Source organism: Oryzias latipes, chromosome 3 (genome assembly GCF_053564925.1).
Source record: "Oryzias latipes strain Hd-rR chromosome 3, Olatipes_Hd-rR_3.1".
Classification (NCBI taxonomy): Eukaryota; Metazoa; Chordata; class Actinopteri; order Beloniformes; family Adrianichthyidae; genus Oryzias; species Oryzias latipes.
The window spans coordinates 20,803,737-20,821,957 of record NC_136239.1 but is presented as its reverse complement, the minus strand read 5'-3'; the positions used below and the strand labels follow the sequence as shown (position 1 = coordinate 20,821,957).

The 18,221-nt window shown below is 36.3% G+C and overlaps 2 protein-coding genes across 4 annotated transcripts in view; both read left to right on the top strand.

The window, feature by feature from the left end:
• The window catches only part of LOC101171316 (ephrin type-A receptor 6), a 55,300-nt gene extending 47,521 nt beyond the window's left edge, over positions 1 to 7,779 (top strand). Inside the window, exons 11-20 of the mRNA XM_020713193.3 lie at positions 1,165 to 1,270; positions 1,928 to 1,995; positions 4,150 to 4,275; positions 5,105 to 5,290; positions 5,498 to 5,559; positions 5,645 to 5,854; positions 5,935 to 6,084; positions 6,192 to 6,385; positions 6,616 to 6,765; positions 7,012 to 7,779. Coding sequence (XP_020568852.1) covers positions 1,165 to 1,270; positions 1,928 to 1,995; positions 4,150 to 4,275; positions 5,105 to 5,290; positions 5,498 to 5,559; positions 5,645 to 5,854; positions 5,935 to 6,084; positions 6,192 to 6,385; positions 6,616 to 6,765; positions 7,012 to 7,126 — 1,367 coding nt within the window. The 3' untranslated portion in view covers positions 7,127 to 7,779. The remainder of the gene's footprint in view (positions 1 to 1,164; positions 1,271 to 1,927; positions 1,996 to 4,149; positions 4,276 to 5,104; positions 5,291 to 5,497; positions 5,560 to 5,644; positions 5,855 to 5,934; positions 6,085 to 6,191; positions 6,386 to 6,615; positions 6,766 to 7,011) is intronic.
• Positions 7,780 to 11,929: 4,150 nt separating this feature from the next.
• arl6 (ARF like GTPase 6) lies at positions 11,930 to 16,772 on the top strand. 3 transcript variants are annotated; one of them, XM_023953409.2, is made up of 8 exons: positions 11,930 to 12,180; positions 12,989 to 13,142; positions 13,319 to 13,380; positions 13,547 to 13,615; positions 13,687 to 13,781; positions 13,998 to 14,127; positions 15,032 to 15,087; positions 15,977 to 16,772. In XM_023953409.2, the coding sequence occupies exons 2-8, from the start codon at positions 13,023 to 13,025 to the stop codon at positions 16,000 to 16,002; spliced, it is 558 nt and encodes a 185-aa protein (XP_023809177.1). In that variant the 5' UTR covers positions 11,930 to 12,180; positions 12,989 to 13,022; the 3' UTR covers positions 16,003 to 16,772. The 3 variants fall into 3 exon arrangements, with proteins under 3 accessions (XP_023809177.1, XP_078801268.1, XP_078801267.1); XM_078945141.1 differs by having other exon boundaries at positions 11,977 to 12,180; positions 12,994 to 13,142; XM_078945142.1 differs by lacking the exon at positions 15,032 to 15,087 and having other exon boundaries at positions 11,945 to 12,180; positions 15,977 to 16,116.
• The last annotated feature ends 1,449 nt before the right edge of the window (positions 16,773 to 18,221 follow it).

Here is an 18,221-nt window from a genome sequence, read left to right as displayed (position 1 = left end):
TTCTAATTAGACACAATGTTTCTGCAACACTGCAGCGTAGTTTAAATTCATGATACTTTCCATCTGGCATGTAGTTTTGATTATCTTTAATGGACACATTCCCTCATGTTGTTCAACACACTTATTTAGTTTTGGGAGAGTGTGGGAATTCCCTGTTGCAAATTCCAAACTGCTAAAAAAAAACTTTAGTTTTTGCATAGATAATATGTTATTTCAATGTACTAATACGTTTTAATAACTAGTTAGTACAGGGTGTTTTCAGTTAATTTGTCAATAAATGTCAAAATGTAACATAAAACAGTTAAAACTGTTCGGATTTCTTTAAAAAGACATTCTTCCTCATGTTCACTGGTTACTTAAAAAATTAACGTTTTCAGAATTTTTGTGCGACTTTTAGATTGCATTACTGCAAAAGTCTCTAGATAGGATTATAAGTACTTACACTGTTTAGACTAGAGGATGAAATCATTTTCCTACATTTTGTTAATTTTTCTTTATTTTTTCTAATCAAAGCTTTACTGAGTTTCATTTTCTGTGATTTCTTGTATTGCTTTTGATTAATGCTTAAAATAAGCCAGTAAAATAAAATAAAACCAATCAAATCAACTAACATCATACAGAATTGGAAATGTTGTATAAACAATAGTTTCTAATTTTGCTTATAAGGAAAAAAATATTTATACTTTTCTTCCTTCCTTTTTAAGAATTGAATGGGTTTTAGAAAAATTAAAATTGATAAACACTCCAGTTTTTAAGGTCTTTATGAATACGATTTTTTATGCTCACAGAGTTTTGCAACAAACTTATTCTGATCTTTGCATAATTCAATTATTTGATTATCTGTTTGATCGCTTGGAAACAGACTTTAACCCTGGCAAAAAAGTTGGACCTTTTGCTTTCAATAAAATTAAATATATAAATGAAATATAATAAATCAAAGCATTAACAATAAAACTGTTCAGATGTAATGTATGTATTTTTTGTAGCAAACAAAGTTCTGAATAAAGTAAAAAGCAATTAGTTTAGCATTGTGCCAAGAAAACTTCATTATTATTTTAGTCACAGTTGATTTGAATTTTCAAGGGGAAACTGCTTGTAGTCACAGCTCTAATTTGTCCTCCTTTCATTCATCTTTCTTTCATTTCTTCATCTGATGTTTTTCAGATCCAGAAGTTGCTGATCAAGGTCAGGTCCTGGTGGTTGTCACGGCATCTGTAGGCGGCTTCTCCCTTCTGGTGATCCTCACCCTCTTCCTCCTCATCACTGGACGGTCAGACATCCTCTGTTTAGAAACGTTACATAGACACACACTCAGAGACACACATTTATCTATAATCTCAGGAGTTACAACAAGAAGTCTCTTAATGGACTTTTTTTTTGCAGCTCAAATCACACACTCTTATTTTCCAAATGGCTGAACCAATTTTCTGCCTAATTACTCTCCATGTTATGCACGTACCAGCAGTTTGCTCCATTTCATTAACCTGCAGCGGTTGGTCCAGACTGCCTGTTTCAGTCTGCCTCTGGTTCACAGCATTTTACCATTAGTGTCATATTTTAATAAACAATAAAAAATGGCCAAAAACTTGTGCTACTTTGTCAAGATTTATAACCAGGCGGAAGTGATCATCTTTGATCACACAATTTAAAGTAACATAAAAAAGTGTGGCTCCACTATGGTTCACATTACAAAAGATCAACACAACTAACACAACAATTGTAGCAAAACATTTAAATTATAAATAAAATTACTAGATCGTATGTATAAGAAAACAATGCACATAGTTTTATTTCATTGACTCTGTTATCTTGGTTTCTCTTTTTACAATAAAATAAGGCTTCTAATAAAACAAATGATGATTATGGTTTATAGGAATGCAATTATTTTGGTATTTTGTGTTTTGATAAGCTGCCTTGACTTGTTCAGGTGTCAGAGATACATCAAGGCCAGGATGAAGTCAGAAGACAAGAGAACTCGCTTTCACAGTGGACATGGTACTGAATTAAACAATTTCCTGTATGTTTGTGTTCTTTTCTTATCTCAGATTGACATTAAAAAACAAAGTAAACACCAGACAAGCTCTCAGCCCCATTTTGCCACTAAAAGAGATTTTTTTCCAAAGTATCAAACTTAGTTTTGTGTACAGCCACAGGCTTGTCCTTCACCCTTTTATTGCTCTTGCTGCAACTTTCCTTTTTAAGTTTAACAAATAAATGTTTAATGCAGGGAAAGTTTAAAACCTGAGGTTTAATTACAAAAGTTGCTGGATTAACTGCAGTTCCATTCATCACTAGTTATTTTTTTTCTGCGTACACTTTATGCTGTTGTGTTCTGGGGAACGCATCAATACAGGATGCCAGCAGCGGTCAGGAAGCAGCAGAAAAGGCTGAGCTCAGAGGCCCTGGAGACAGCGGAGGTGGAAGGAAGACTCCAAATGAATCTATCTCAAACAAAACTTTTAGCCCTCTGCAGTGTAGCTGACACAGCTTAAGTACACCCAGTCCCCAGCTCAGCTGCTGCAAGTGTAAAAAGGGCTGCTTCAAGTTACCATTTATGCCAGTCATCACCCTAAAGATGACTCACTGCAGCAACAAACCCAGTCCCATCCAGACAGAAGGATGCTGACTTCCTATTGCATGTTTATGATGCTTTGAGACATTTTCTCTTTCAGATTTTATTTTCTGCAATTTTAGTTTGCTACATCTCTTGAAAAAATAAACTGCCCGGCCCAGGTCCGTTGAATCAATTACTTCTGTCTTTTTCAGAACAAAAGGCACCAAATTGGAAATTCTGGGTTTGGTTATATAGACAGTAAACCAAAATCAAATCAACCTTTATTTATAAAATGCTTTTCATTCCCTAAGGTTGCTCAAAGTACCGTGCATAAGAACAAAAAAGACAAATAATTCAAAAACACAAAAGACATTCTAAAAAGAGTAATGTACACATATTTGTCTTATAGTCACCCCGCCTCAGTCCCACCCACCTAACATACACACATATTCATTATAATACCAGCTTGGCAAAATACCATAGCCCCACCCACCTAACTTACCAGCATGAACCTCAACCCCTCATATGAAATAACAAAACATGGCCTTATAACTGTGTCAATGAAACGTATGGCTTGGAACCAAAATACCAAATGGATCAAATAGTAAGATGTTTTCTACACAATCGTGATGGCTTGTTAAGTCAATTAAAATAGGTCACGTAAAAATCAGAGAACAAAAAATGTATATTTATCAAAAACTGTCGCAGATAAAACAAGGCACCATAACAACAATCACATGTTGCAATAGTGCAATAACGATTATGTGCAATACATGCAAGTATGTATATATCCATAGTTCCACAAATTCTTCTATTGTTCTTTTCTATTGTTCTTTTCTTTGTTCCATATATATATATATATATATATATATATATATATATATATATATATATATATATATATAAATATATATATTACTTTATCTATATTGCACAAACTGCTGGAGAGCACCAGGATTTTCGTTGTCACAAGCTTCTTGTGTAAAAATGGCAATAAAGGATATCTAATTCTTCTGATTCTGACATCAAACTACTAATAACTACTTAGGTTTGTGCTCTATATGTGCAACATAACCTGAAAAAAATTCCTGCTGAGACTACACAAAATATAAATAGAATATCTATTATCTCCTTATCCTTTAAAGTTTTAACAATAAACTTTGGGATGTTACTGGATTCAGTTACAATGGGTTTGACAAAACTGTTTTTCTAATTAAAATATGCTGTTTTAAAGGTGTGTTCAGCCAGGTGAGGCTTTAAGTTAACAGTTTCTAAACCACACAGTAAAGCACAGAGTCAGAGTGCGTTCAGCAGTTACAGTTAAGAGAAATTTCATGTATTAAGTATTGCACCGTCTTGTCCCCTTTTAACCATCTCAAAGGTAACTTAAGTTTTGGGCTCATTTTCTGCTACACATAAACTTAGAAGTCCCCTTATTATCAAAGTAACCAGTTTTAGTTAGCACTACTGCACCAATTCTTCATAAATAGTTATAATTTTCCTGTTTGTCCATAACTGCACTGCACTACAGAATCATGCTAACCATTTTATGTTTACATTCACAGCATGTTGATAATATGCTCCTTGTCTGCTAGTTCCATTTTCTGGGATAAAGACGTATGTGGATCCAGACACGTATGAAGATCCCACTCAGGCTGTGGAGGAATTTGCCAAAGAAATCGACCCGTCTTACATTTGTATCGACAGGGTCATTGGTTCTGGTGAGTCATTAAAAGTACTAATTTATAAATTCAGAAAGATTGTTGCCTATAGGTTTATCAGCCCGTATCAGTAGTGCTAGCATGAAATGAAATGAAATCTTTTTTATAAATATTTACTTAATGTCTTTTGGCATTGAGACATTCCCTGTGATATGGTACTTGACAATTCAAGAAGGTGTTCATTTTTCTCCTTTTTAATTGACGCATCAGTCAAAACTTTAGTTAATCAAATTTCATTTCTACTTTGTTTATTAAGCCAGCATCAAACAAAGTTTACTCTGAATTTTTCCTACTTTTTTAATGCTTCTTCTACTCTGGCCATTATTTTGTAGTTCAGCACTAGATATGTCTGTGCTAAAATGATTCGTACACTCGCAGAAGAAACATGATCTCAATAAATGTAGAGAAAACTATTAAAGAAAATGAACTCCATAAAGTTTTAATTTTACATTTTTATTGCCACTTTTAGCAGCGTATTTTAAGAAATTGACTGCATCTTAAAGAAGCAAAACCAGTGCTTCCTGCTATGAACTATGTGTGATGGCTCATTAAGTTCAGTAGACTGTATATCTGAGTGCATTCAAGAGGGATGGCCGTTTGTTCGTTTCCTGTCACACATGTGCCCTCTTGTGGAGTTATGATGCTATTACTTATTTTAGGTGGAGAAAATCCAGAAAGTTATCCAAATGAGTTCATTCTAAAACCTGTTTATATCTTTATAACCTGAGCAATTTAAAGTTTATTTAAGGTTTATTTAAAGGGTTTTTTTTCAAGGAAAAGAAAAAACCCTTGGTTTGCTTTAGCTAAGAAATATAATGCTTTCCTGCAGGTGAATTTGGAGAAGTATGTAGTGGCCGTTTGCGCATACCAGGGAGGAAAGATGTTGCCGTGGCAATAAAGACTCTAAAGGGGGGCTATATGGAACATCAGCGACGTGAATTTTTGCGCGAAGCCTCAATAATAGGACAATTTGACAACTCCAACATCATCCGGCTGGAGGGAGTAGTGACCAAGAGTAAGTTTTCCCTTTTTTTCGGTGTGTCAGACAGTGAAAAAATGATGTTGGTTATTGTAAGAAATGCAAAAGAAGAAATAAGTTATGTTTGGCGAAACTTTTTTTTTTTTAGATTTGGCATATTTTTTGGCATGATCTTGCACCTCAGATTCTGGATGTTTTTTTCTGCCGTTTATACTATGTGTTACCTGGATGCTTTATTCTCAGGCAGGCCAGTCATGATTGTGGTGGAGTACATGGAAAATGGAGCACTTGACGCCTTCCTTCGGGTGAGAAACCACATATGCTTACTGTTTCTTCTTTCAAAACCTTTTTTGCACTGTTTTATTTCTCTGTTTCTTACAACTGTGGCAGACACGTGATGGTCAGTTTACAGTGCTCCAGCTGGTTGGCATGCTACGTGGCATTGTGGTTGGCATGACGTACCTTTCAGACATGGGCTACGTCCACAGAGACTTAGCAGCCCGGAACATCCTCGTGGACGAGAAATTAGTTTGTAAAGTGTCTGATTTCAGCATGTCCCGCATCCTGGAGGACGATTCTGAAGTGACTTACACATCCACAGTAAGTGAGAAATTGTTCTGGAAAAACACAAAACCATTCTATATGTGAATACAGCAATATTCTTCACTTTTTTGTTTCAGGGAGGAAAGATACCAATCCGCTGGACAGCACCAGAGGCGATTGCTTATGGCAAATTTTCCTCAGCCAGTGATGTGTGGAGCTATGGCATTGTTATGTGGGAAGTGATGTCATATGGCGAGAGGCCCTACTGGGAAATGTCCAATCAAGATGTAAGCGTCTCATTGGTTAAAATCTTTGATGACAACTGAAGGGCGATGAGAGAAAAAAGGGAGGGTAAAAAAGTCTCAGTAACTGCCATTGTTGATATTTATCTCAGGTCATTTTATCAATTGAAGAGGGCTACCGCCTACCTGCACCAATCGGCTGCCCTGTAACTTTGCACCAGCTGATGCTGCACTGCTGGCAGAAGGAGTACAGCCAGCGGCCACACTTCAGCGATGTGCTTTCTTTCATTGACAAACTCATAATTAACCCCAGTGGTCTGCTGACGCTGGTCAATGATGCTCTTAGGTGAGTGCTCAATTATACAGTAAAGTAGATTTGCAACTGCAAAAATTAATAATTCAACTGATCAGAAAATTACATCACCAAAAAGTACAAAGTCGTTTCAGACATTATATAGGAAATCGGTGTTAGAATTTCAGCTCTAAACACCTCTTATTTTTACTTAATATTTACTTCCCAGCTCAAACATAACTAACTCATCTTTCTGTGTCCAATTAACTTTTCTTTCTTCACAGTTTCCCCGACTCCCCAGATGACATGCCAGACTACCCTCTCTTCATCTCTATAGGCGACTGGCTTGACTCCATCAAAATGAGCCAGTATAAAAACAACTTCCTAGCAGCTGGATACACAACACTGGATTCCATTTCAACCATGAGTATAGAGTGAGAAACGTCAAATTTTACAATCTACAGCTAAAGTATGAATGAAGGGAGTCTTAAAAAGGCAGCTTCATGGAAAAAGAAAAAAATAAGATTGTAAAAAAAAAAACAAAACATTTTTTTGGAGCTTGTTCATTTATTATGTTCTTGTAACGTACATAAAAAATCACTTTTCTAAATGCTTTTTTGTGAGGCATTTTTTTACCCTTCTGTTGTTAAAAACCTAATGAGACTTCTCATCCTCTTTAGTGATGTCAAACGCATCGGGATCTGTCTGATTGGCCACCAGAGGAGAATCATCAGCAGCATTCAGTCTCTTCGCCTGCAGCTTCATCACATCCAGCGCAGTGGCTTTCAAGTGTAAAACTCCTGCGCAAAGCCAGACTGTGTATGCACAACAAGCGGAAGTTCCATCTTCATCCAACTAATTGCACAAACACCAGACTGTTAGGTGCTACCGGTACTGAAGGCTGCTCATGTCAGAGCGTTCTCTACTAGACCATATACCGTCTAGCCAACATGCACTCACCATCTTCTGGATCATCCTAAGGAAACAACAACCAGCCTCTATCAGCATTGGCTAAAGCCTCTTTATTATGTGAGCAAGTACTAGCATTCACTTGACTTTAGATCTTTCTCCTCACTAGTGGATAATCAAGTGTTTGCCATTACCTCTTCTCTTTTCAAGTGACAATCCAATGGCTTCTATTGACTTTAAATGGTCTCAAGTCTTTTACCTCATGACTAGGGTAGACAAGGAGAGGATAATTCTTGTAGTGACATATGGGACATTATGTCAGTGTCTGGTTTTAACATTTAAAGCTTGTTTATGTTACAGTTTATGAAAAATAATGACTGAATGACAACTAATTTGTGTTTCTATGGAATGAGGACCACTGAATGTCAATGGACTTTAAACAAATGTACGTTTCCTCCTCATGATTATCTGGTGTGTCTAGTGTAAAAAGTCTTGTGAAAGTTGTATGTTAAGTTCATGAATAAACAATTCTATTTTAATACTTAGTTTTTTTTTCAGATTTGAAAGATTTTGGGCTTTATTTGATTCCTCATGAATACAAACGGACATGTATAAATGATTGCTCTCAGTTTGTCATCGGGTTTGTTTGACTTGAGCTTTTAATTTTTCCTAAAATCCACCAAAATTCCCTTACCCTGTTTGCATGTAAAATGAAATTCCTGAACCATATTCCTAAATTGTTCCTACTTTAACCTGATTGTTCTTTCCACCACTAATACGAAGCTGCAGTTTCATCCAAGTAATGTTGCAACAAGCAGGCCTCTAGAGAAACCAATAAATACCTACAAAAATATCTATTGCTTCAAAAAAATGTAATATTACCTTTTCTTTTGTTGTGTTATTAAAAAATGTTTTAAATTTGAGAAATGGCCAAATCACGTTGAACTGCTAGCATCTTACATTATAAAAAGGTAAAAAACATGTTTAAAAAGTTAAAAATTTAAAAAGTAATTACGTAAATGCTTTCCGTATTAAGAATTGTGTTCTCATAGCCTTTAGTTCTACATCAATCCAATTTTAGTTTCTCCTGTGGACTCCACCTGCAGAACTTTTGAGAGCCACAAACAGATCAGGCAAAGGACTTGGTGAAGTCTTTGACCCTTGTGCTATCCTAGGCACTTTAACATTGGGAGTTAGACAGTGCGCTAAACCTTTTTTAATGATTTTTGATCCTCACTGGTGTCCATGGATTACATGAAATCCTCTTCACCTTTATCCACCTTTGTCATGGTAGGAAGAACACGTCATGGTAAGGGTGGGGTCGTAGGATAGCACAAGGGTTAAGATGAAGGCAGACTGCTAAGAAGTCAAAAAATTCACCCAAATTGATGAAAGCTCTGCCAGGCATGATGTTCATTCTTCTATGTTTTAAAAAAACAACATTATTTACAGATGTTGCCCGCCTGCTCAGACGACTGTAGTTTGACCTGGACCTAGACGCCCACCATCTTGAAGGACGTGACATTCTGGAGCTAAATGTTGTTCTCAGGGCTTGAGTCTTTGATTTGTTTTACCAAACTGTTCACTGTTAATATGGTGTAAATACATATTTAAAGGTCACTCAAGCATAAAGTTTGTATCTACTTCTGTCATGACTGAAAGATTTTCATTGGTGATTTATATTATAAGGGTGGAGGCGTTTCGGCACTGTTTAGAGATAATATTGCAACCCGCAGACTATCATTTGGTGTGTTTTCATCATTTGAGTATGTGTCCTTTAAGATTGAGTCAAAACAAACTCCTCCCTTACTCTGCATAGTTGTGTACAAACCTCCTCAGCACAGCCAAAGTTTTATTGATGATTTCACTGAAATGCTCTCAGTTGTGTGCACAGACTTTGATGGTCTAGTCATTACAGGTGATTTTAATGTTCATGTTGATAATGTCAATGACAGAAATGCAAAAGAGCTCAATGCTGTCCTTGAAACCTTTAGTCTAATTCAGCATGTGAGTTGCCCCACCCACAGCAGAGGGCACACTCTGGACCTGCTCATCACAAGGGGGGTTACTATTTACAATGTCAGTGTGGTTGATGTCGCCCTCTCTGATCATTTCTGTGTATTCTTTGACCTGTCTGCTCCCAAACCACCGCCTGGCCCTGCAGTTGTCCAAAGGAGACAAATAAATGAGAGCACTAGGGCACAGTTTGTAGAAATGATAAACCCTGAAAACGTCTCTGGTGCCAATGTTGATGAAATGCTGAATTCTGTTACTTCTAGCATCTTGAATGTTCTGGATGCCATTGCCCCTATGAAAGTTCAATTGAGAAAACATAGACAGAAAGCTCCCTGGAGGAATGATGATCTAGTCAGGGCACAGAAACAACAGTGCCGCAGAGCCGAGCGAAAGTGGCGCAAGTCAAAACTCCAGGTTCATTATGGAATATATAAGGCGGAGTTGTACGCTTATAACCAGATCTTATGCAGAACAAGGGAAAGGTACTTCTCTGAAATAATTGGAAGTTGCAGCAGCAACTCTCGTATCCTGTTCACAACAGTTAACAGATTAACTAACCCTCCAACCCAGCTACCAATAGAATTGGTTTGTACACCTTAATGTAATGAGTTTGCTGTATTTTTCAATGACAAGGTTCAGGGCATTAAAAAAGCCATCAACTCCACAACACATATAACTATCGAACGGCCACCTACTCACTCTAAGCTGACTCACTTTATACCTGTCACTGACCAAACTGTCCAAGAGACCATCACCCGTCTGAGCTCGTCTACATGCTGCCTTGATGTGTTACCCACTAGATTTCTAAAGTCTGTCTTGAATAGTGTGTTGCCATCAATTACTCAAATAGTTAACATGTCTCTTCAATCTGGAATATTTCCAGAGGCATTAAAAACTGCAGTCATTAAACCTCTCCTGAAGAAAAACGGTCTTGATCCCACTGTACTGAATAATTACAGACCTATCTCTAATCTGCCATTTTTAGGAAAAGTCCTTGAAAAAGTTGTCTACCAACAGCTCACTGACTTTCTCTTATTAAACAATTCGTTTGATGTTTTCCAGTCAGGTTTTAGACCCCATCATAGCACAGAAACTGCTCTTATCAAGGTAACCAACGACATCCGCCTGAACACTGATGATGGCAAAGTCTCTCTCTTAATCCTGCTAGACCTGAGCGCTGCCTTTGATACCGTTGATCATGGGATCCTTTTGCAGAGACTCCAAGACTGGGTTGGCATCTCTGGATCTGCCCTAAGTTGGCTCAAGTCTTATCTAGAAGACAGGAAATATTTTGTTGAAATTGGGAGTTGTGTCTCAGACTACATGGGCTTGAATTGTGGTGTGCCCCAGGGATCGATCCTGGGACCCCTTCTGTTCAACCTCTACATGCTGCCACTAGGGCAGTTAATACGCAGTAATAACATATCTTATCACAACTATGCAGATGATACTCAGATCTATGTGTCACTGACAACAGGTGAATATGGGCCGGTGGATTCTCTCAACCACTGCCTCCAACAGATCAGCGCGTGGATGCAGAACAACTTTCTCCAGCTAAACTCAGACAAGACCGAAGTTATTGTTTTTGGCCCACAGAAACAAAGAGAAATTGTCAGCAGCTACCTTCATTCTCTGTCTCTTAAACCCTCAAATCAAGTCAGAAATCTAGGGGTAATCATGGACTCTGACCTGAACTTTAACAGCCATATCAAGTCAGTAACATCAGCGGCATTTTACCACCTGAAAAACATTGCCAAAATCAAAAACATAATCTCAAAGCGAGACCTGGAGATACTTATCCATGCATTTGTCTCCAGTAGGTTAGACTACTGTAACGGCCTGCTCACCGGCCTCTCCAAACGAGCTGTAAAACAGCTTCAGTACATCCAGAATGCTGCTGCTCGAGTCCTGACCAAAACCAGGAAGTATGATCACATTAGTCCTGTGCTCAGGTCTTTGCACTGGCTCCCTGTACCTCAAAGAATAGACTTCAAAGCAGCTCTGCTTGTGTACAAGTCTCTCCATGGCCACGCACCAAAGTACATCTCTGACATGTTAGTGCCATATGAACCATCTCGTACTCTGAGGACCTCAGGGACCGGCCTCCTGTTGATTCCCAGAGTCAGAACTAAACAAGGGGAATCAGCGTTTCAATATTCTGCAGCTAAAATCTGGAACAGCCTCCCTGAAGGCGTAAGACAGGCCTCTTCTGTGTTCATGTTCAAATCTAGACTTAAAACATTTCTGTTTAGCCATGTATATGACTGAAAGGTCCTATCTGCACCTTTCTTTCCTTCCTTTCTTTTTAAATCTTTTTTTTTTTTCCTTTTCTTTTAAAGTAAATTTTATGTTGATTATTTCTATGATTTATTGTGATTTTAATGCATTTTTCTGTTTTGTGAAGCACCTTGAATTACTTTGTGTACGAATTGTGCTATACAAATAAACTTGCCTTGCCTTGCCTTGCCTTGCCATTATATTATATTATATTATATTATATTATATTATATTATATTATATTATATTATATTATATTATATTATATTATATTATATTATATTATATTATATTATATTTATATAATAATAATAATAATGTCTTCCACCCTATCGTTTCGCCTTCACAGCCGGGTGTCTCCAAACCAATCACAGCACAGCAGCACTCCCGTTGCTTGACGACAGCTTGGATGACGTCACATCCGCAACCCCGATTGGATATTTGAGGTTTTGTCCTTGGATCAACCCTAGGTGGCAGATTTGAGCCGGCCCTGCGGTCTCATAGCAACACGGCGTAAATAACAGGGAACTGCGGAGCACGAGTAAATATCCGACAAAAGAATGAGACCTCCGTTCACTGCTGGTTAAATAGACGAATGAATCTAAGAACGTCAACCGAAGCAGAGCCATCTAGAGAAACTACTACAGGTAAAGTAAATAATAACTACCAAACTCTGACAGGATCACTAGCTAAAGAGGCAACAGAAGAAGCAGCGTTTTAATTTAATATTACCATTTTTGTCATGTAAAAATCAGAGTGTTTTTTTCCCTTTTTGTTTTATTTTTATGCAGGCAACAGTAAATTAAATAAGACCGCTTAACCTCAATAGAGCTAGTAAGGTATAGAAAGCTGAAGTAATTGTTGTGAAAGAGGCTAAGGTTAGCTTAGAGTTGCTAGCAAGTGTAAGAACAAGAGATTAAATAGCCGTTAGCGCGTCTCGAAACGTTTGACCGCGTGAAAAGCCTTAAGTTATGACAGCAGAGAGTGATGTGGAGCTAACTTTTAATTAAAGAATTGCAAGAAAACACTAAGACCACCGGCTAATTTAACCAAAAGGACTACAAGTTTTATATCCGATTTCTCTCATTTATTACTGCTGTCGACATGTCTAATTTAAATATTATTATTAAAGTAAATATTTACTGTTTTAGCAATACATTACATATCTACACACTGACGGAAGAACTGTGTATATCATTATATATTTTTATTGTAAGTAATGGTATGAAGGTCCTACATGTTCATACATATAGATAGATTATAGATGGATAAGTCGTATTTTTTTTTGGGGGGGGGGGGTCATTTCTTTTACATTCAGCTGGAAAGTTTGCACTACAGAACATGCAAGTTTTTTTATTTTTTTTATTTTAAAGCTGAAGAAAAACAAACATTTGAGGTAACATTTTGACTATTTAATGACTTCAAAAACGACATCATGTGTTCTCTATTTTGAAGATTAGACACACGACTGATGATTGCTTGCTAGTCAATGGGGCTGTTTGACAAGCTGGTCGGATGGCTGGGGTTAAAGAAGGAGGTCAACGTTCTATGTCTCGGTCTGGACAACAGTGGGAAAACCACCATCATCAACAAACTAAAACCCTCTAATGTAAGTCATTTCATTTTAACTACACATTCTGTATTCTGTAGCATTAGTCCTGTTTATTAGTGACTACATCCCTTGTAAAACAAATGACAGCTGCAGCCCCTTTCTCAATAACAATTTTTAAAAGTATAACCTTCTTATTTTAATGATGTGCTCTCATTTGCTGCCTTTTCTTTCAGGCTCAGGTTCAAGACATCGTTCCAACAATTGGCTTCAATATAGAGAAGTTTAAAACATCCAGGTAGCTGTTCATTGTATTTTGAATTGAAAATGTAATTGATAACATTTTAAGTTGACTTTATTTTACTTTTTTCTCTGTTGATTACATCTTTAGACATACTAATGATTATTATTTTTACATTATTAAATGCAATTTACAATTGTGACAATTTCTCTTCTCTTTTAAGCCTTTCTTTCACAGTCTTTGACATGTCCGGTCAAGGCAGATACAGAAATCTTTGGGAACACTACTACAAGTTAGTACTCTTGATCTTTTTTGCCAATATTCTTTTCAATATGTGTGTTAATGACTTAAATTTTCTCCCAGGGAAGGTCAGGCTATCATATTTGTCATTGATAGTGCAGACAAACTGAGGATGGTAGTGGCTAAAGAGGAGTTGGACACATTACTAAATCATCCTGGTAAGCTTGTGTTTCTAAACCTTCTCTACTCGTTACGCGAGACTCTAAATTTAAATTCACTTCTTAAAGCATTTTAATGACTAAAACAATGAACGTTTCTTACATTTACAAGCTGACTTGACACTTGTCTATGTGCAAGAAGCTATTTTTTGTCACATAAGTTTGAAAAAGTTTTTTCTGAAATCCGAACCTGACATTTATTCTGTCTTTTTGCAGACATCAAACACCGGAGGATACCCATATTGTTTTTCGCTAACAAGATGGATGTCAGGGATGCTCTGTCTTCTGTCAAGGTCTCACAGCTGCTCTGCTTGGACTACATCAAAGACAAACCATGGCACATCTGGTATGAAGTCGCACATCAGTTCCTGTGCTTGCATACCATTGCTTTACCTTATTAAAGGGCCTATATCATGCAAAATCAACTTTTTGAGCTTTTAAGTGTATTATAATGTTCATTCCTCACTAAAAGAAACTCTTAAGTGGTATTTTGATCCATTCACACATTTCTGAGTATTCCTCTAAAAACCTGCGCTCCGAGCAGCAGCCCCTCCCAATCCACAAAAACGAGCGGGTTCTCCCATAGACCACGTAGACCAGTGAGAACAGCCCCTGCCAGGAAGAGTCTGTGCTGCGGCACTGCCCCCAGACTAACACACACACTTTCTGGGGGGGTTTGGCAAAACATATTTGTAAGGCTCCACAATATCCACATCCACCTTTGCAAAAGTTCGGATGTCGTTTGTTTTCGTAGGAGAAACGCAGACACGCTGCCGAGGCCAGCTCTAGGATGACGTCATGAAATTTGTTTGGAAAATGAGCTGCAAAAATAATTCACATTTAATAAAAAGATGTGTTCTTTTGTGTGCCAAAGGGGATATATTAACATGTATATGGACATAATTTACTCTGAAAGACGTAAGAAAAGCATGATAAAGGCGCTTCAAGTGCATGTTTTTGCAAATATGTTTTTGAAAATATTCAAACCATCTTCAAAATATTCAGAATTCGTTTGTTTTTCACAAATCAGTAAAGGATGAGTTACTAAGTTTATAAGCAAACTGTTGACAAAGAAACACAACTGATTGGATAAAGCCTAAAAACGAAAGTTGAACAATGAACATAAAACCAGAAAAAGGTTCTAGAGAAACCTGGGAAGAAAAATGATCAGTGTGTGAATCCTCCAAACCCTTTCAGTAAAGCATGTACACCTCTTTAGTGTCAGTGAGATGTGTGATTCCTTGTTTCAGTGCCACTGATGCTCTGAAGGGAGAAGGTTTACAGGAGGGTGTCGACTGGTTACAAGGTACGACAACTGATGTGCACGACAGTGAGAGTGTGGAGCACCGAGACTGACATGCACTTGTGTTCTCAGTGTCTTTGTATTCTGGTGCCAGCATTTTGTCTTAAATACTAATTAGATGGAAATATTGAACACATTTTAAACCCAGAATATTTCAGATCTGTTTAGAACACTTTTTTTCCAGCTATCCATTTAGTCAAATGTTGCTTTTTTTGGTCATCCTAAAACAGATGTCAAGGAAGACCAAAAATAAAGACAGTTTAAGAAACACTTTTAATCATTACTTGTCCAAATTATTTACTATGAAGGGTTTGCATTACTTAATTAACTAGATTCCAACTAGATTCTGTTTTAACTGCGATAACTGATTCTCTGCTTAAGATCAGTGTTCCACTTTTGTCTTTTTTGTTTGATGCTTTCACTCACAATCCTCTGTAGATCAAATTATACAGTGAGTACTGAATGTTGTCAAGTGTCGTGTTGCTCATTGTTTTTCTGTACACTAACCTCTCAGCCTCACCTGGACTATTGTGATTTTGCTAGACTAGTGACTCACAGTAATTTTTTAAAATAATAATAACTTTAAAATACCTGAAATCCACTACTTGTTCTTATTCTTTCTGATCAAGTCTCTGAGGGCGATACTGAAATATGAACTGCTAATTTCTGCAGAGAATTGCTTTTGGTCTCATTCTTAATGTACATTGTTGAACATGGAGTCAGACAACTCCAGAAGAAGTTCTTAGCCTACTCCTGCAGTCAATGTAAACCAGATAGTTTGACTAATCTGTGTGTTCTCCTTCCTGATACCACCAGTGAAACCTGCACGCTGTTTTACTGATTATTAAAAATAAACATGTTTTTTTTTTTTTGTTTTTACATTTTTTTACAGATCAAATCAAACAAATGAGAACATGAGAGCATGAGGAGGAACCATCCTGCAGGAGCTGCAGCAATTCCATACAAATGATTGGCTTTTTGTTGACACAAGCTTTTATTTTGTTACCAAAGTTTCAGTTTCCCTTGCTCTTTATTGCTCTGACTGTATTTAAATATGAGGGATCTTTGTTAACTGTAGCTGCTTTGAGGAAAAGTCAGTAATAGTTGAACTTTCTTTGATTTAGATTAGTTTGAATGTGCTAAAAAATGACACTTTTGGTTTTTGTTAAGCCCTTTTTTTTCTCAAAGTAACAGTAGATTATCACTGTACTTTTATAGCATTTATAGATTTTAAAGCACAGTGCTGCAAAATGATTCACTTTTCAATTCAAAAACTGTTCAGCTGACATCACTGTAAAGATCCTTTGCCAGTCATGCTTTTATCAGGCCATATATACGCTCAGTATTATTTCAGTTTAATTGTGAGTAGTTCATTTTTTTGTTGTTTTTCTTTCTTTAATTTTTCTACTAATAGAGCAAAGGTTATTTCATTCCAGTTCATTTTGTTTTGAAGCTTAACAGACTATTACTGAAACATCTAATATGACATGTATTCTTTTTGGATCAGGCTCCTCAGCTTTTCTGTAGTCATAGCTGCAGCTATAGGACTGAATCAACTCTGAGATAGCAATGTTTTATATATCTTACTTGTGACTAAGTGTTTTTACTGAATTTCAATTGCTTAATATGCTGTAAAAATTCATAATATTTGTTAGTTTGGGAATAAAAAGTTTTCTCTTTCCAGTACATTTTTTACCATTGTTTTATTTTCCCATGGTCATTGATACAGTTATTTGACTGAAGTCTTTATATAATTTATCCATATTAGAGGGGAAAACTACATTTCTTTCTTTATCATTTTTTTTTGAGTTTCTGAAGGTAAAAGGTGTTTTTGTCATGTACTCACATTGGTTTAATTTATTGTAATTGTTAAATAAAGAAATAAAAATAAGTCAAAATCCATGAACCAGTAACATCCTGGTCAAAGGTTTAGGTCGTGTTATTTTGACTGAGCAGCTTTATACTCATTTTGTTTTAAAATATTCACTATTCACTTTTACAGCAAAAGACCAACTGTCAGCACATCTTATACCTTTTTCAGTTTTCATCACCTGTTTGCAATGGTCTGCTGATTCATTGTACACTTTTCTGAAAAACTTGATTTTCTCTCTGCAACTTGCATCATATAAAACAGCACTTTCTAAAAATATCCATAATATATATTTTAAAAAAAAGGGGGAGATTCTTTAGATGCTGAAGTTAGCAAATGTTAGAATAACATACTAAGTGCAGGCAATAGTAAATAAAAGTTTTTTTTTTTTTTCTACTCCTATCAGTTCAATAAAGTATTTTATTGTGTTAGAGTTTAAGGTGGTAGTTGATCTTGTAGACCAACCAAATACAACTTTGTAACATGTTTCAGCACAATATCTATAGGAGAAACATGGTGAAGTTAAACAGCACTACTGCACCTTCGAGAGTAGAAGAGAAGAGGTAAAGTCACAAGTTTTTTTTTCTATTTTGTTGAGCTATTTAGTACAGTTAAAGAATATAAAACATAACATAAAAGTGAATGGGAGGGAGCATGAAGCTATAGTAGGTTCCATATAGAGGTTTTATAATTATATGTTCACTTCAGGGTCAGAGAATCTGTAGGCTTGTTTCCCCATCACACTATGGTTTGGTTATTGTTGCTAATTACAGTTTCTAAATTTCACAAAAAAGGCAAATACTCAGAGTGCAGTGTTTGACGTTATGTATATGATGCATCCATGGTTATTTTTAATAGTTGTTGGAATTTCAACATGAACAGTCTTATCTGGCTTCTTTTCCATCTGCTTCATTTTATATCTCCATCTCATCTTTCTTCCAAACATCCTGCCAGCAACAGCTGCTCATTAGACCTCCAGGACTGGAGCTCTGAACATTTCATTATTTACATAGTCACATCGAGATTACTGCTGTCATAACTTCATTAAACACCTACATATATATGTATAGATAGATAGATAGATAGATAGATAGATAGATAGATAGATAGATAGATAGATAGATAGATAGATAGATAGATAGATAGATAGATAGATAGATAGATAGATAGATAGATAGATAGATAGATAGATAGATAGATAGATAGATAGATTTTTTTAAAATTTAGATGCTCTTTATTGAAGTTTAATCAAATAATCTATATAGAA